This window comes from Trichosurus vulpecula, chromosome 1, assembly GCF_011100635.1.
Source record: "Trichosurus vulpecula isolate mTriVul1 chromosome 1, mTriVul1.pri, whole genome shotgun sequence".
Lineage (NCBI taxonomy): Eukaryota > Metazoa > Chordata > Mammalia > Diprotodontia > Phalangeridae > Trichosurus > Trichosurus vulpecula.
Genome location: NC_050573.1, coordinates 106882513 through 106902274, shown reverse-complemented (window position 1 = coordinate 106902274; position 19762 = coordinate 106882513). Strand labels below are relative to the sequence as shown.

General features: G+C 38.4%; 1 protein-coding gene across 1 annotated transcript in view; it reads right to left on the bottom strand.

The window, feature by feature from the left end:
• ASAP1 (ArfGAP with SH3 domain, ankyrin repeat and PH domain 1) overlaps positions 1 to 19762 on the bottom strand; it is a 478196-nt gene that overhangs the window by 41340 nt on the left and 417094 nt on the right. Inside the window, exons 17-24 of the mRNA XM_036755612.1 lie at positions 16570 to 16733; positions 13646 to 13779; positions 10274 to 10365; positions 6880 to 7066; positions 6669 to 6754; positions 2573 to 2688; positions 2340 to 2407; positions 788 to 895 (exon numbers count right to left, since the gene is read on the bottom strand). Coding sequence (XP_036611507.1) covers positions 788 to 895; positions 2340 to 2407; positions 2573 to 2688; positions 6669 to 6754; positions 6880 to 7066; positions 10274 to 10365; positions 13646 to 13779; positions 16570 to 16733 — 955 coding nt within the window. The remainder of the gene's footprint in view (positions 1 to 787; positions 896 to 2339; positions 2408 to 2572; positions 2689 to 6668; positions 6755 to 6879; positions 7067 to 10273; positions 10366 to 13645; positions 13780 to 16569; positions 16734 to 19762) is intronic.

Here is a 19762-nt window from a genome sequence, read left to right as displayed (position 1 = left end):
CTTCACTTTACAAACAGTCAGCAAAGTGAGGCCCAGTGATTTGTCCAAGCTCACACAATCAAGACTGGAATTCAGGACTCTTGATTTGAAACAGCAGTTCCTATCTATTAGGCCAGGGATATGAGAAACAGCTCATCTAAACAAGAGCCTTTCCTGTTATACATCCCCATTCTTACTCCCAAATCTCCAGTAACAAGCCATTTTTTTTGGCAGGGCAGTTGGGGTTAAGTGACTTGCCCAAGGTCATACAGCTAGTAAATGTATCACGTGTCTGAGGGCGCATTTGAACTCAGGTCCTCTTGACTCCAGGGCCGGTACTCTACTCACTGCACTACTAGCTACCCCATAACAAGCCCTTTCTAATCAAGAGGCACCTCTTACCCAATTTACCTCCAGCCTAATTTAAACCTATATAATCCTTGTCCTTCTGTTAGTTCAGGAAGTCTCTACCCATGTGGGTGGGGCTCCTTTGCTCAAAAAACCCTTGCTGGTTCCTACACTTTCTGGTTCTGGTGTCAGTTTATTTTGAAACCAACCATTTGACCCACAGAGTCAACTGTTCTTCCTAGTATAACATGTGACCTCTCTCTCTCAGGCATTTGAGAATCAAAAAGTCCATGTTACTAACTTGTAGGCACATTATCTAACAGAACCAAGAATGAGAGGAACTCAAAAATTCAGTTCGGTAAACACAAAGTGCTTAATATACATGGGGCACAGATATTTTCTATATTATGGAGAAAGTCATAGATATTCCCAGACAATTACACTAATTATTCACACTCACCTTGTCATCCAGATCGTCATCGCTTTCATCAATCTCCTCCTGTCGAAGATTCCACTCATACTCAACATGGACATGTGGATTTAACTTTCCAGCCTTAGCCTGGGAAAGCTGAAAGTAAGAAGGGTTAACAGTCCTAATTAAAGCATTAAAATGAACTACTCTTACAAAAACACTGACCCGTACAAAAACCAAACCCTAGAGGACCCTTTCACGTCATGAACTCCCCCAAACCCCACTTCTCAGTGCCTCACTCTACTGATTGGCGGCTGCTCCAATCACCCACTACATGGAGGCCTTGCTTCAGCAGTTCATTTCACTGGCCCATCTTACTACCTGCTATGCCGCCTTGTGAGTATGTGCTCTTTGGCCCACCCACCCATTTCTAGTCCTGAAATCATAATCGAATCAGCTCCCCTAATCAATCTTCCTTTATGGTTCCATTCACATCCCAGTAGCTTCTCAAACAAAATAATCCTCCTTGGCTACCACTATAGTATAGGTGTTGTCTAGTCCTGGCAAGTAATGAAATTGTCATGTATAATCTCTACACAGGGCCCCACCTTGTACCACTCATATACCCTGATCACCTCCTTACATATGGGTCTCCATACCTCAAGTTTTTCTCCATTTTAACTAATCAAAGCTGCCAAAGTGATATTCCCAAGGGACAGGTCTGGCTATATCATTCCCCTTACTTAACAAACTCCAGTGGCTCCCTATTACTTCCAAGGTCCTCTGTGTTACATTTCACGCTTTTACAACTGGGGCCCTTTCCTATCTTTCTAGTCTCCTTCTATTTCACTTCCCTCTACATAATTTACAATTCAACCACATTGGCCTACTTTCAATTCCTTATACATGACTCTGCAGTTGTATGCTGGCTATTTGCCATGCCTTGAACACTCTCCTCACCTCCACCTCTTGGATTCCCTAGCTTCCATCGAGGCTCAGCTCAAATCCCACCTTCTGTAGGAGGGCTTTCCCTAGGCAACCCCTTGAAGTGCTCATTCGAGCTCCACCCCCCACTTATATGCACATAGTTATTTGCATGTTGTCTCCCCCATTAGACTGCAAATTCCTTGAACGCAGAGACTGTTTCCCTCCCTTTTTTGGTATCCAAAGAGTTTAGCACATAGTAAGTGCCTGGTACATAGTAAATACTTAAGAAACACTTGTTGACTAAATGACCGATCATGATCTGGAGGTCACTGAGATTTCCCAAGGAAGCATAATGGGGGGCCGATAAAGGAGAAGTGTAAACTTCGCTGAAAGAACTCAACCTACTGCTTCTATGCTAACACTCATGAAGCCCCACTGCAAGCTTACTATACAAAACAGTAAGTTCAGAGGCCACATCTGTGTGGCATCTGGGTGGCAAATTGACCATTTTTACCATTTCTTAAAAGAAGAGCTAGTGTTTGGCTGGGTTTCTTTGGTCAATTGTCGAAGAAGAATTTGCTCTAGTTATGCACCATTCCATTTTCTCCAAATATCATGTGGAGGTGAATGATGGTTAACAAAAGTATGTGGTTTCCCATTTGCTCTTTCTTACCAAGTCTTCACATTGGGTGGCTTTTAGTCTCTTTGCTGTATCCAGGGCTGTTTCTCCACCTTGGTTAACTGGAAAAGGCAAAAACTAAATTACAACTGCTGTTTTGCCAAAGATATTGAAAAACTACTCAAGTTCAAAGAAATCACAAGAAGGTTTAATTTTTAGTAAATTAAATTCTCTCATCATTATACTTGGAAGGAACGAATACTGTATAGTATCACTATGTGCTTTACCTGTATCTACTGTTGGCTTGCTCCTCAGGAGAAGTTTCAAACATTCGGGTTTGTTATACATACTGCAGTAGTGTAGAACTGTATTTCCTAGCGCAGTCTGCTTATCTAGGTTTCCACTACAAAAGAGAGAGAAAAAAAGAAATAAAGATTGAAAAAATCTACTCTGTCAAAAAAAAAAAAGTAAAAGCCAATTTATGAGTTCGGTGTTATCCTCCATCCCTCCCTTCCTCCTTTTCTTTCATTTTATTATAAATCTATAAATTGTAATTTTTCAGGCACTGAGGCAGCGAGGTGGCATGGCAGACTGAGTGCAAAGTTCAAATTTGGCCTCAGTCACACTAACTGTGTGACTCTGGTCAAATGACTTAACCTGTCTGCCTCAGTTTCCTCATCTGTAGAAGGCAGATCATATATAGCTCCTGCTTCCTGGGGTTGTTGTGAAGATCAAATGAAGTAATAGTTTTAAAGTGATTCTGCAAACCTAAAGTGCTATACAAATGGTAGCTATTATCATCATTAGTTGTTAGGAAACAGTCACAGCAATGTCCATTTATATGAATTATGGAAAAACAGGACTATAAGTATAAATTTTCCAAGAAATATCTTTCCAGACAATGTTTGCAATTTCTCTAAGTACAACTCTTCCAGTAGCTTGTTGAACTTTAGCAGGAAATTGTTACCCTGGAGGTCAAATGTACTGTGGTTACCATGAACCATGGGGAACAGCAAACTTCTCTCTTCTTCAAGTTATTGGTTTCAAAACCGGGAAATTGTACGTATAAAGATCAGAAATGTTTCATTCCCTCCAACAGATATCACTTTTAGATTTTACACTTACACACATAACTTTGGCACATCTTATCCATGGCCAGCTTCATACTAGCAACTGGATAAGTCTTTCACAAAGACTGACTGACATGTGAAAATGACACAGAGTGTGTTCATATTAGCAGGCATGCCTGTTAACACAGAGGGTCCCAAAGTGAGCCATGGCGGCCTTGTTGCAGTGAGTGTCCATCTCTGAGAGAGCACTTTCTCAGCCTGAGCTCTGAATACAGTCACTACATAGAACTATTTTGTGCAATGATCTCTGAATAATTTTTTTTTGCCTCCAGATATTGCTCAAACTCATCAATTTTCTGAACTTCATTCATTTCATTAGTGGCCATCAGTTTTCTGCTCTTGCTTGCAAAAGGGTATTGGGCTAAAAGGAAGATCACAGTGCTTTGCTGGGGTAGATATGGGTTTGCAAAACAGAGGACTTGAAATTTGATCCTGGAAGTAACAGGAAGCCACTGGAGTTTAAGTAAGGGAAATGATACGGTCAGACCTGCCCCTTGGGAATATCACTTTGGCAGCTTTGATTAGTTAAAATGGGGAAAAACTTGAGGCATGGAGACCCATATATAAGGAGGTGATCAGGGTATATGAGTGATACAAGGTGGAGCCCTGAGTAGAGATTATACATGACAATTTCATAACTTGCAAGGACTATATTGTAGTGGCAGCCAAGTAGGAGTACTTTGTTTGGAAAGCTACTGGGATATTATGGAACCATAAAGGAAGATTGATTGGGGAGCTGATTTGATTTATGATTTCAGAACTAGAAACTGCATCACTTTCAGGGAAGTTGTACCTTTGTTTCATTATTGCATGATATGGATAGTATTAGGCTTTTTAAAATTAGTTTAAACTGCTGGCATTAGTCAACTCTTCTCCATCTGAATCATTTATTCAGCTGACACTACACCAATTTTCAAGGAAAGCATTTCTCTCTTCATCATGGTATCAGGCTCTTTGGGACTGGCAGTAGTAGCTGCTTAGACACTGATAACAATATGAATATTATCATCGAGCCAGATTCATATGCTTCAATACATAACATCACCTTTTGGTACTTTTTGTGTTGGATCATCTCATTCAACTCTCTTACATAAAGACTGTCATCAGGGAAAGCCAATAACATGGGAGCTTTTTGGTCAGTGATGCAAAGAAACACATGATATTCTGAACCATTCTTCAAATGTTTTCTTGATTACTTCCTCTTTATAGCATCCTCATCTCCTCTTAATACATGAATTTATTTTTTCTTTTGGGAGGGGGGCAGGGCAACACCATCTTGCTACATACAGAATAGACTTTTGGGCTCCTTCATCCACAACAGTGTAACTAGGTCTATTGATTATAATAGCTTTCATAGGATTTTCTTCTTTGCTTGCAATGTTATCATACATCATGGTGACTATTTGCTGCAAACAGTCTGGTAAGCATGGTAAACATCCTCTGTCTCCATTGGTATTTTTACCACATCAAGATATCTGCTCAGCTATGACTGTGACCATCTCCACCTCGTTTCTAAACTAAAATTTTGAACTTTAGTGACCCTTCCTTTCTTCTCTGTCTCTCTTTCTAGCAGCATGGTGTGGTGGAATTAACAATGGATTTGGGTTTGAATCCTGGCTCTGCCACTTATTAGTTGTGTAACCTTGGGCAAGTCGCTTAACCTCGAGGGGTCCCAAGTTTCACTCACTTAATGACATGAGAAGACTGGACTAGAAGATTTCCAAAGATCCTTCAACTTCGAAATCTATCATTATGATAAGAGGAATGATTGAAGTTCTCTGTACTAATGTTAAGCAATGACTGTTCAATTTTGCCTATAAGAACAAAAAGCAAAATCCTACCTTTACCATGTACTACCTCTATAACCTTGGACAAATCACTTAACTTCTCTTGGCCTCAGTTTTCTGATTTGAAAAGATTCAGAGGGAGAGGTATTCTATAAGAAGCTATTAAAAACACTAAACTGTCGACATGCTTTCTAAGAGGTGCTCATGAGCTTCAAAAACAAAGGTTGGCTCATTAGTTAGAGGTTCAAGGATGAAATGAAATGAGAACAAATTTTTATTTTCTAACTTATAAATAAAAGGATTCTTGATATTTCTGTTCAAGTTGGAGTAAGCAAAATAAGTCTTTGTTGTTGAAATCACCATAAAACTGGGGCTTCAATATTTCCTAACTTATTTTTATGCTGCTGGAGAGTTATCCTATTTACTATTGTAGAAGTGGAAATGGAGAACATCTCTTGCCAATTGTTGCTGCCATGAAATTGCCTTGCACATAGTAATCCGTTACTAAATGATCTATCTATCTCTGACCTATTCTCTCTATCTCTCTCTGCTTTATATAATTTTTATTCATTGATGTGATTGAGGAGGGCACAGTTTCAATCTTATATTTATTTGGCATTTACCACTCTTTCAAGCTGTTTTTTTTTCTATACTTTTGTCATTTCCACACTAACCTCTTGGCAGCTTCCTCCATAATCATTGGATACCAAAGGAACTTGCTTAGAGATCATTTAGCCCAACTGTTGTATTTTTCAGATCACGGAAATGAGACAATAAAGATGAAGAGCCCAAAGTCACAAAGCCAATTACTTGCACAATGAAAAGTAGAACACTTTTACAAACCTAGTCCAGCTTCCTACAGTTCCTTCCCTTATATTTCCTTTGACTTAATGAAACGTAGTATTATTTCAGCCTCATCTTTTTATAAAATCTTTAAAACATTTGCACAGGTGTTTTTTTTTTCCTTTCAAAGCATTTTTATCACCCTTATGGAGAACCGTTTATGTCAGAGCATTAAGGTTTTGACTCTTCACCATAAAATCATCCCGCACCATCTTGGATGCTCTCTCCCTTTCCTTGCTGCCACTCATTTATTAGCTCACAAAACATACTTCAAAGTCCATTAGCATTATGGTAGCAGTCAAAATGTGTGGAACATTTTCATGGCTAACATAATATTCTTTGTGAATGCCAAATTTGAATACTGATTTCCAACAAATCCAGTAACATCAAAATCTGCATTTGTACAAAATATTAATTTGAGGACTGTCATCTATCTTACAAAGTGATTGTTTTCTTTACAAAATGTTTCATCTCAGATTTCAAGATGGCGTGACCCTTTTACTGATAATATTTGATTAATACAAAATTCTCCAAGGCAAAATCTGTTACACAAAGGGAATTACATCTGTAGCTAACGCAACTGATGGGTATGAAAAATTCTGCTTATTGAAAACAAACCATACCAGTTTTGTACAAGAAAGTCAACCAAGTGGAGAGATGTCTGGTCAGCAGTTCGGACTGCAACATGAAGGGCTGTTTCACCTGGCTCCTAAAAATGGGAAAGGCAAGATATTAGAAGGTTATCATTTTGTGGAGCCATCTGCAAAGCAAATCTCTTTTCTCCTCTATAAATAGTAGAGCCTGTTCCAAATTTTTGAGTATAGAATGTCTTACCTGTCCAGGCTCCAATAGTGGCTCCATTAACTCTACCCCCTCTGCATAGACTTGAATTAGTGCAAGTAAATCCCTAGATTTGATGGCGTCAAGTAGTTCGTTCAACTTAGCAGATGAAGATAAACAGGTCTTCCTGGAAAACCTATGATCTACATACTTTGCAGTGATATATTCTTTACGTGCAGTCCTAAAACAAAATAAAAGGATTTTATTACTGCATTTTGAATGAGGTTATTTTCTATGGTTTCTTGTTTGTTTTTTTGTTGGAGGGTCAGAGGTAGTGATTTGTTGCACCTGTGATTTCATCGATATAGGAAATTTCTAGTAGAGAAACTCTACTGACATAGGTCAGCAACTTATTTATAATTTATAGTCTTGGATAGTTGTTTGGAGCAATGAGAGATTGGGTCATTTGCTTGGGGTTGTACAATTACTTATGTATCAGAGGAATGATTTGAACTTAGGTATTCCTGACTCTAAGGCTGGCTTTCTGTCCACCATGACCTCTTTCCTTCTCAAGACTGAGTATATTATATACATGCAAACATCTCTTTTAGGACTGTACAAACATGGTTTCCCAATGTAAAACTTATATACTTTTATAGTATACTCATTTTCTTGTTAGGAGACTGAATATTACCTTCCCCTATTACTTAAAATTAAACAGAACTGAATGTAATAACTAAGGTAGGAAAATAGCTGAATAATTAAATAGAAAAACATAAAATAGAAAACAATATAGAAAAACATAGAGGATGAATCATAAACCAATCATAAAATTGTAGAGCTACAAGAGACCTTAGAGAACAATGAGTCCAACTCCCTCATTTTACAGATGAGGAAGTGTACTTGCCCAAGGTTAGAAGCCTGTTGGGACTGGACCTAGATCTCAATTCCAAATCCAGGGAATGCAAATGAAATGAGATAACATATGTTAAAGTACTTTGTAAACCTTAAAGTGCTTTGAAAATCTTAACTTATTATGTTTATTATTTTTAATATACCATGATGAATCTATGAAACATATTTTGTTGATAAGAGCACATAGCATCTCCTTCTGTGTGAAGATACTAATGTTTTAATGACGTTGGTGCAGCTGAAAACGCTATTCTAAGACAAAAATCCTTTGTTAATTGTGTATATACAAAGACAGTCAGTTACTTTCTCTGTGACATATAGAATGAGCTTGCTCCAAATGAGCCATTCCCTGTCTTTGATTACTTTGATAACTTGGTCTAACTGTAGCTACTGTTGCTTCCCAACATCTGCCACCCATACCTGAAATGAGGCCGACACTTCTCTCTTTTAGGTCAGTGTTGGCTGCAAAGAGGTCTATCCTTCCCCAGGGAGCATATCCTTCCTCTTTTTCTGGCTGGTCACTGGAATGCTGTGCTTTGCTGACTCTGCTCAATGGCCCATGATTTCATGAATATCTTCTTGAAAATACGCTCTCAGAGTACAACTCTGTCTTTTTCTGCTGTTCACAGTTGGCTGGGTTGGAAGAATTTCCCAGATGACTGAAAGTCTAGTCTAGTTTTCCATTGCATCTTTTGGACATGTGACTTAGGTACAGTATGCATAAGGCATAGAAACTTTTCTTAGAAGTCAGTTTCCATAGGGAAGGGAGAGCATTGGTACACTACGTGCAGCAGATACTACACTACAACATCATTACTATTTCAGCAATGAAGAACCTTCTTTGCTTTCAAGATTTTTAAGAAAATAGGTCTTTTGTTTGGAAAAGAACATCTTAAAAATTATGTTTAAACAGATTTGTGATCTTATTGACCTAGTCACAAATATTAAGTGCCTACTATGCGCCAAGAATTATGTTAAGTGCTGAGGATAAAGACACAAAAATATAGTCCCTTGTTCTCGAGGTGCTTAGGGTAGCTTATGCAGCTACATGGAAAATATATGCAAAATATAGACAAGGGGATTTGAACGGAAGAGGCCTTAGCAGCTGTACAAGCCAGCAAGGCTTCATGTGGAAGGTAATACCACCTGAGGACTGAAAGAGATTGGGGATGCTAAGAGATGGAGGTGAGGTGGGAACACATACTAGTCAAGCGGGCAGCCAGTATTCAGGTCCGGACACAGGAGAGGGATTGTCATGTGTGAGTTCTAAGGCAAGCTTGGCTTGAAGGGAGGAGCGAGGTGCATCTGCAGATTGCAACTCAACCATGCTTGGAATCATGTGTGGATCCTGTCCTTATTCTCCCATAAGCTGTTTAGAAGTATTCCACCCGATGTGCTCTGAGTCTCCCTTGATTTCTATTGAAACTGCGATGGAACACAGAGATTGTCCCTAGGCTATCCTTCACTATCCAGATGTGACCAGACCATCTGCTTATACATTTCTCGGATGATGTTTTTAATATCATGCTTACTGCGTGGCAGCCTACTCAAGATACTTAAAATCTTCATGGATCTGTGATTGTAGTAGCTACTCCAGCACTGCAGACTGCAATCTTTTTCTGCCTTAACGTTGGTCTTCTGGTTTCAGATGTGGCATAAATGAATATAAATAAATCTATAGTTTTCCATGTTCTTTATATCAACTGATGGGCTAACAGACTAATCTGATGGAACTAATAGACACTGTAGAAAATCTTTTCAAGAATAAATACATACTGAGTGATAGACTGGTGAGATGCAACCAGTATAGTTAGACTGGAGAGGATCTTCATGAAAGGCTTTTGGAGAAAGTGCTCAATTTGAAAGTCAAGAGAGCTGGGTTTCAGGCTTAGGTTTGCAACATCTTTGTGACCTTGAACAAATCACTTTATCTGTCTGGGCTTCAGTTTCTTCATCTGTCCAATCAGAAGACTGGACCAGAAGATCTCAAACATTTCATGACTGACTCTAAATGGGTTGGCAGGTCAGAAAAAAAGCCTTAGTAGTCATCTAGACCTAATTCTAAGCAGGGCTAGTCTTTATCCAAATAAGGCAGATGAATGTCCTGTTGCTAAAGATTCTGAGGAATACACTTTTCAGTAAAGCATCTCCCTTCTATGTTGTAATACATACTATAAATACAATCTACTTTGTTCATAAAACATTGTTGTCATAAGCAGATGCTTTTAATGTTACATATAACAAGGCAAGTCTGTAACATCTAGTATCATTTAATCAAAACCAAATAATGAGTTCTTTACCATTAAGAAGAAATTACAATGATATGGATAAAATGTTTCCTAGTAGACGTAATTTTATGTTTCTAAATCTTTTTTTTTAAGATGAGGCCTATCACAATCTGAGCCTAAATTTGAAGTGACATCTTTGCACTGCATTTCCTAATAACTGGTTCCTCAAAGGAAACAAACTTGAAAACTTTTGGAGAGTAGGAAGAGCTGATAAATGAAAAACAATTTAATTTTTAAAAATTACTTACATATCACTTGAAGGAGTGGGCTTTGGTGAGGGACTGGGTAAATTCCCTTCCATAATTTCATTAAAACTATTGTTTCCTACATTCTTGGCCAGCTGTAACAGAAATACAAAACAATATAGTAGTCTCCATTTCCTACTGGTCTTAAACATTGCTATCATTTGCTTTTGGGAAGCCAGATGATATATTTCTCACAATTTTGTGAAGAATACATACGATTCTTCCAACAAGCATTAACTGTGTACATACCATGTACAAAGCACGGCATATTCTGTGAAGGACTCAAAGATGAATAACTACTGTCTAGACTTTCAAGGTTACTGTCTAGTGGGAGGTTAAGATAGGAACACTAACAGCTTTCCTATAAAGTAGAATGAGATAACTGAAGAGCAAAGGTAAAAATAAAGTATAGTAAAGCTTTAAAGAGAAAAATAATTTTAATTAGCAGAGGGAACATCAGGAAAGGCTTCATGGAGGAGGTGACTGAACTGGGTCTTAATGGATGGGTAGGATACCAACAAATAGAGATGAGGCACAGAGAAGCATGTTTCAAGTGTAGCAAAGGCATAGAGGTAGCAAAGGACAGGACTTTTTTTTTCCAGTAAATGGCATATACTTCATTTAATTGGGCAAGGGAAGTAGTACTTGGCAAAGCCAAGTTGTAGATAGCTTTGACTGCTAGGCAAAGGAGTTTGGATTTTTCCCAGTAAGCAATGGGAAACCACTGGAGGTTTCTGAATAAGACAATGATGTTATCAGACCTATACACTAAGACTAATACTATACACTAATACTACTGTACACTATACACTAAGACTATTCTGCATGGGAGGGAAGGATGGGCTGGAGTTAAGAGAGAGTTAAAGTGTGAAGGCTGATTAGTAGGGCTATTCCAATAATTCAAGACCTAAGCAACCAGTAGCTAAACCAGTGTGATGGTAACTGGAATGCTAAAGTCAGGAAAGATGAAAAACATTGAGAAGGCAGAATGAAAGGGATGCAGTAAGTGAAGTGATGCAGGGACTATTGTGGAAGACAAGGGTAGGACACGAGTCATGATTTAATAAGGTCAAATAAAAGCACTCAAGACACTTGTCCTATATAAATGCTAATATTTCATGCATGCTTGCCTTCAGGAATCAACTAATGATCTGCATTTCACAAACTTATAAGTAGAGGCTAGAGATAGGTGAATCTAACTCAACCCGATTAATTTCATTTGAACTCAATTTGAAAATTATTTGATTAAGTACTTACTCTGTAAAAGATACTGCTAGGTGTTGAGGATAAAAGAGAAAAAAAACCCAACACTCCTAGTCCTCAAAGAGTTTATATTCTCATGGGGAATACAACTTACACAAGGCGGCAAGGAACAACATACCAATAAGTACAGGTAAGTTAATATAAATAAATACAAAATGAGAGGGGGGGAGTGAGGGGGAGGGGGGGGAGAGAGAGGGGAGAGAGAGAGACAGACAGAGAGACAGAGACAGAGAGAGAGAGAGAGGGGGAGAGAGAGAGGGGGAGAGAGAGAGAGAGAGATAATGAACAACTTGGTGGAGGAGGATCAGGAAAGGCCTTGTATAGGAGATGGCACCTGAGCTGAGCCTTGAAGAGATTCTAAAAGGTAAAAGTGGGTAAGGTACTGGAAAAACATCTGGACAAAGGTGAAGAGGTAGGAGATGGGAAAGTTATGCAACCATAATTTTAGAGTAAAAACTCTAGTTCATACTGATGGTGGATAGAATCTTATTAAACAAGGACCTTTTTTAAGGTTATGATAAATTCCTGCTTCAGCACATACTGGCTGTTTCAATCCAGACTCATTTTCATCAAATGGGGCAAATTTCACATTTGGGGATCTATATTGAAAAGGTAGAGGATAAAGCCACTGGTAGAAGGAGCCTTGAGTGGTATTCTGCTGCTGGAATCAAATGATGCTATTCCAATATATTCATCCTGAAATGCTCTGTGATGAGTCAGACAAGTATGCTTTAGATATTAAGCTTAGAAATGCTTATGTAACTAGTCCTTTAAGAAGTTTATTTGAAAGAGTCAAGTTACTTACTAGGGCCCACTGGTGGAGACCCTCAACTAATGTCTGCTGATGAATCTCACTGTCTATCTGGGTGTGTTCCTATAGGCAACCCTGGACTCATAGAGACATGGAATTTAGAGTTGGAAGGCATCACGGAGATTACTGAATCCAAGTGAAGTACTATAATTTGCCCAAGATCACACAGCTGGTTAGTAGCGCAACTAGGGCAAGAAATCAGGTCTAATCTGGCCTTTAAGATGTATTCTATTCCCAGAAGCATGGCTTGTTGATTTGGGCATGTAATTTACTCTTGATTTCTTGGAGTTATCATCTCCATTAGAGGAAAAGACTTTTTCCCACTGTGACTGAGTGGTTTTAGGAGGTGTCAGGTAATTATGTAAGAGCTAATTACTAGCCAAAGAATAGGTAGGGGATGCCAACAGATTATCTTGATGCACCTGGGGCCTGTGTAGAAGATAATAAAAATGTGGTTCACCCCTGGTTTTGGTTTAATGTTTAATTTAAAAGCAGCTCTAAAGGAATTGTTTAGCATTGTGGAGAGGGCAGAGGAAGATTCCAACTGGAGGATTTCTCAGTAATTTAAAAAAAAAAGAATCTTTGATAACATGGTACATTTCTCATGACTGTTTAACCTTATAAATCTATGAACTATGACATCAAGTATTGTACCATCTATTCCCTGAAGAAAGGATCAAGGAGGAAGTGAGTTTCTGATGACTCATAACAGGACAAGTTACTGCAATGATGATTTAACAAGAAACTCCATATTCATACATAACTTCCTAGTAGTTAAAATAATTTTGTGATTGATTAAAACTCTATAATTCCTTCTTTTAAAAAAGCTATTAGGAAGTTTAAACACAAGAGAGTTCAGTTTCCCTCCCACCTCACAATTATATATATATACACACACACACACACAGACATATATGATTTATAAGGTTAAAAGCACATGAAATATTGAATTTTAAAACAAATTGCAATATAAAGATCTAATCTGAGCATTTTAAGGGAGTCTGGGAGGTCCCTCAAGCTCCTTCAGATTCATCATAGTTTGGCTAAACTTTTGCCTTGATAGTCACGACAGTATACAGCAATTAGTGATTCACCATTTATTCAAGAGAGAAAGGAAACTGTCGATTTTACTTAGCATACAAATTACAGTGTCACAGAATATCTATATAAAAATCCACTCAACTCCAAACAAGTAGTTGGCAGAAACTTAAAAAAAGAACACAACAGAAAGAAGCACAAAAAAGAATTTCATCTTTATGTTAATGCACTGAAATCTTTCCAAAGTACAGAAAACAACTTACCAAGAGTTCAGAAGTTCCTAATTTGTCTAATTCCAAAGACTGAATACGAGAAATATGAACCCCCATTTCCCTGTGGATTCCAGAACATTCTATACAGGTCAAAATACCCAAGTTGGTTGAAAGCCATGTGGGTTCTATAGAAAAAGATTTAAAAACACAGTGAAGGAAAACATTTTAGTGCACAGTTCATTTTGGAAGTGGCTGATAAAATTTCAACTGAAAACAGAACCAGACCTGTACTTTGAAGTATTATAAAAATGTGAAACTGAAAACAGCAGAAGAGCTAGAGTGTTGGAAGGGTCATTGGAAGTCATCTGATCTAAGCTCCTCCATCTTACATATGAGGCTACCAGGACGCAGAGATGTCATGAGAGTGTAAGATGTGGAATTAGGAGGGTCCTTGGAGAATTTAGTCCAAGACTTCTTAACCTGGGTTCTATGAACTTACATTTTGATCTTTGACAACATTATTGATTTCCTTTATAATAGTATGTATTTTATTTTATGCATTTAAAAATGTTATCTTAAGGAGTCCTTCGGCTTTACCAGATTGTCAGAGGAGCTCATGACATATAAAAGGTTAAAAACCTCTACTCTAATTAAGAAAATTGAGGCCCCCAAAAGTTGAGGCAATAAAATCCCATATAAAGTGGAGCCAGAATCTGAACCTAATGATGAGTCCTGTCCAGGGTCACAAAATAGAGGTGAGTGGCAGAGGAGGGCCTACCACCTAGATCACCTGGCCCCTTGTCCAGTGTGTTTCCACTTCTTCTTACTACCTCCCCTTGTAAAAGAGGGTAAGAATTGTTTTTTAATTAAAACAAAAAGTTCTGACCTTAACAAACACCCCTTCCCTAAGAGCATATTTTCATATACAAATAAGAACAGAAAAAAGAGGATCAATGTGAAAATGCAAATCCCTTCCACATATATTTTTACATATATGTATATACATTGTCATATACATAGTAAATTCAACATGCTACTTTCAAATAAACCTGTGCTTTCCTTGGAACTTCCTTCAGTTTTCTCTTGTGCATTTTAAAAAGTGATTTTCAAGGACTCTTTTTTTTGGGGGGGAGGGGCAAGTCTATCACTAAAATGTTTAAGAATTATGATGGTAGAAATTAACATGTATCTTACCAGGTTAGTCTGAATGTTCCTTATAAATATCTAAACATTTGACAAGGAAAATAAATACATAATTTTTAAATGAAAAACAAGACCAAAAAACCCATGATTTTTCTATCCAACACAAAATTAGGATTAGAGGTCTGTGGTGCTTACCCTTGAGGAAAAAAAGGAGAGAAAAGGTCCCCCTAAAGTTTCAGTTGTAATAAATTCTTGGAGGCCTCAAAAAAGTACTACTTCCCCACTGCTCCATGTTCCATGACAATGATGGATGGTATAGCTATTAACTGCTGTTCACAGGGGACAGGATTCCATAGCTAGCATTAACCTATAAGCTACAACCAGCATTAACCTATCAGTCCTGGTTATGGCTTCTCTATGGAGCTTCTGCTGATAATAAGACAGCTGTTAAGTAATGAACATATTCAGAGGACAAAAGCCTTTTTGAAACTCCAAGGAACACTGTGACAATGGGAAGCATTTTTTTTTCTAGGCAGCCAAAAACTGTGATATTGAATCGAATATGCCCCTTGTAAACGGCTAACTTCTTGGCAACCAATCTTTCTTGAAGACCTACTATGTATAAAGATTTATGCTAGACATTGAGGAAAATATAATATTAACTCACATTTACATAGTACTTTAAAGTCTACACAACATATTCCTTATCACAAGGCTTCGAAACAGGGAGTAGAAGGATTATTGGATCCATTTTGTAGATGAGAAATTGAAACTTCCAGATGTTAAGTGTCTCACTCATGGTCATAAAGCCAATTAATGTCTAAGGCTAGATTCTAATCCAGGCCTTGTGACCCCAAGACTCCTATTACCACATAGCCCATTGCCAACCATTATTTATGGAAAAGTGTGTGTGTACTGCTTATGTAAGATAAACTGGTCTGCCCAAGTTACATAGAAAAACAAATAGAAGGGCAGCTTGGTAGCGTGGAAAAGACATTGGACTAACTAGATGGGTATCCCTAACCAACCACTTGTCTCTAGGCCTTAGTTTCTTCAATTATTAAGTGGGGATAATATTTGTACTGCCCCCTTAAGTATGGCTCTGAAATGAGATAACACATGTATTAACGAGCAAATGAATGAATACTATTGAATACTATGTGCTTGTGTGCTAAATATTGGGAAAACAAATACAAAAGCGTGGATAGTCCCTCCCCTTTCAAGAATATATTTTAACAGGAGGAGGTGGCTCCCATAGGAAAGTATTGGTCAGAATGGGATAGCTGTCTTGGAAAATTAGTTAAGGGGAGTTGGCTGACGTACTCTCTTTTCAGGTAACACAAATGAAAGGACTTTGTAACCATAGAGAGTTATATAAATGTGCACTATTGAGTTATTATTTGTAGTAGTAAGACAGTTTCCCTGCCCTTGAAGAGTTTACAATCTTGTTGAGATTACATATATGGAGAAATAAGAAAAGATGACTGTGTAATCAAGTCTGGTGTGGACCACAGATGCTAGAAAATACAAAGAAACTTGTAGAAGGCAGAGATCAATAAAGGTTAGAGAAGTTGGGGGGATGCTTTGAATGGTGGTTAATTTGGGGGTGATACAGCAAAGAGTGGAGGCCTTTCCAGGCATGAAGAAGAGGATGCAATAGCCATGGTTTCTGTAGGACACAATAAAAAGACTGGCCTTTTAAACAACTAAATGATTTAGTATTCAGCAGAAACAGAAAGGAAGTTAAGCAAGCTAACTCAAACTTTGGTGAAAATCCTTGACAAATGGAGTTAACTGGCAGAGAGTCAAAGCCAAAGAAATGGCTAGATTACCTGATGAGCCACAATCACAGCAGACATCATTCCCAGGTAATCTCTGGATGTCATCAATAATGGCTTTTGTCAGGTCCTCTAAGCTGTTTTCTCCAGTACTCTGCTCTCCTCGGAAGGCCATGGTTAATGCTTCTTCTTTGCTGTTTGTCAATACTGAGATCCACCTGTTGCAAAACCAAAAAAAAAGGTCTTTCAAAAAAAAAAAGAGCAGCCTTTTACTCATCCTTGCATTATTTTAGACAGGGGTACACACAGATAGACACCCTAGGGTGCAGAAGGAAAAAAGACTGCATTGCATTAGGAGTCAGAGGACCTAGGTTGAAATCCTGGCTCTTATACTTTTTAACCTCTGTGACAATCTCTGTGCCCCTCAGTTTCCTTATCTGTAAAATGGAAGGGACTAGATGATTGCCAAAGCCTCTTCCAGGTTTAAACCTACAATTCATGATGTATAATCCTGACTAAGGGCTTCTAAAATTAGAGTGGAAAAGGACAGAGGGGAGAGAAGACTGAATAAAAATTCTGATAACCTTTGGGAAACAAAATAAGAGAAAATGAATAAAGAAGTGCAAGTGACAGAAATGAGAAAATAAAAATCATTAAGAAAAAAAAAACAAACTGGGCCAAAGGAGACACATACCACAAATGTCCTTTCGCCCTAGTCATTCACAGGTAAAACTGGGATGACATGGCTTGTACCATTTACCTCCCAAAATCACGGAGAGGATTAAAGTGAGGTAATGCACATGAAGAATTTCATAGCTGGGAAGTGAATTACAAATAGAAGCTATCATTTTAATTTTCTGGAGAAATGAGACGGTGACTCCAGAAGAGAGGTCAAAAGGCCCAGGCATCCCAAGCCCAGGGTTACCAAGGAAGACAGTTGTTTGACCTGTTTGGCTTTTAGTTTCCTTATCTATAACCTGATAGTGTTGATGCTAGCATTTTATTACCATATTATTTCGCAAAAACGATCTCATTCAGCACCAGGCTGAGAAGGGAATGGTTAGCGAGAGAGATGGGGGGGGGGAGAGAGAGAGAGAGAGGGAGGGAGGGAGAGAGAGAATATAGGATAAGCAGAGTAAAAGATTAGAAACCAGGTTCTCAGGAAGAAAACATTTCTCAAATTTCTCAGATGGTTTTGCCTGGATCTATCTTTATCTTTATATTCTATGCAACAACTCAACTCACCAGGTTTATAGCTGTTTGCATGTTTTCTCAACCCATTAAATTGCGAATTCCCTGAGAGCAGGGGCTATCTTTTGCCTTTCTTTGTATCCACAAAAATAAAGACAGTGCCTGGAACATAGTAGGAGCTTAATAAATGTTTCCTGACTGACTCGCAGCGTTGTTTTGAGGAAAGAGCTTTAGAAAACTCAAGAAGCAATAGCAAAAGTATGAATTATTATTTACTGTTGACTTCTTTTTAAAAAAAAAACATTGTGTATAAGTCATGCATGGTATTAGGCTATAAGTAAAAGTGTGAATTATTAATAGTGTCAGTTTCTTTTTTTTTTTTTAATCTTATTTGGGGCAGCTAGGTGATGCAGTGGATAGAGTGAAGGGCCTTGGAGTCAGGAAGACTCATTTTCCTAAGTTCAAATCTGGCCTCAGACACTTACCTAGCTGTGTGACCCTGGGCAAGTCAATTAACCCTGATTGCCTCGGTTTCCTCACATGTAAAATGAGCTGGAGAAGAAAATGGCAAACCACTCCAGTATCTTTGCCAAGAAAAGCCCAAATGGGGCCACAAAGAGTCATACGTGACTGAAAATGACTCAACAATAACAAATAAGTTTTATACATGTTACTAGACTACAAGCTCCCTGAAGGCAGGAACTGTCTTATTTCAGCACAGTAATTCCAGTATCTAGTACAGGGCCTTGCATACAACAGTAGCAACATAAACAGGAGCATATACTAGTGGCAATATAGATAGAAGAATTAGTGTAGCACAGTGCTTAACACAGAGTAAGTATTTAATCTTTTTTCCATTCATTTAGTCATTCATAAATGCCTATTAAGGTGAATGACCAGGCTAATTATAGAGATTCAGAATTAACAGACGTTGTCTTCAAAATTACAGTTTATATCCAGTAAATAAGTGCTCCTTAGTCTGAAAACAAAATTTTGCATTTTCTTCTGGTGTTTATGTAAAAGATATATGAATCCCTTTTCCTGCTAATTTTCAGGGGTATGGGACAATGAACCAAACTGCTGATTCCCTAATGGAATAAGGAACATCATCATTAAGAAAGGAAAACAAACATTTAGAGTCATGGTATTCCTTCCTAGAAAGAAGATGGGCCATGAGGTCAGAGGGACTGGGTTTGCATCCCGTCTCTCTTGCATAGAAGAAAGGGATTAAAGTAAACAAACGCTAAGGTCCCTTCCAGCTCTAAATCCTCTCATCATTAGCCTCTCATACTTGGTTACAAGAGCCGCAACTCCTACTGTGTACCCTAGGTGGCGCTCTCTTTCAGCTCACGGCTACCAATGCAACTAGCAGATGAAAACAAGCACTTGAATAAAGAAGGAGCACCACACTCAGGGGAAGGATGGGCATGTTTTAGAACTCTTGGAGCAACTCATCGTCATCACTCAGCGTCCAATTAAAAACTATCTGACGGGGCGACTCAATAAACTTCAGATCTTAAACCTGAGTGGCCTTTCTTGCTGTGGCTCCGTTTATTCATCTTGGGTGAACGCTCTGATGGGAGCTCCCTGGAAACCCGGACTTTCCACCTTAACGAGAGCCTGTGGACAGCGTGGTGGTCCTCAGTTCATACCTCAGAGGCTTTAGAGCTCGTAGGGAAATTAGAGATTGTCTTTGTCCAATCCTCTCATGTTAGAGATCGAGAAACTGAATCCCATCGTTTAAGTGACTTCCCTAAAGTCACACAGAAAGTATGCAACAGGGCCAAGATTTGAACCTAGGTCCTCTGATTGTAAAATCATTGCTGTTTCCAATGCTCCAAACACAAATTACATTTGGGGTAGAGACGTAGAGGAAAGTGGGAATAGGAGAAGGGTCCAGAGTATAAACCATGACAGAAAAAAAAAAGCAGAGACTATCAAAATAGGGGAGGCTAGAAAGGAATCTATGACAAGAGCCAGGAAGGTGGGTGTGTGTGTGTGTGTGTGTGTGTGTGTGTGTGTGTGTGTCACACACACACACACACACACACACACA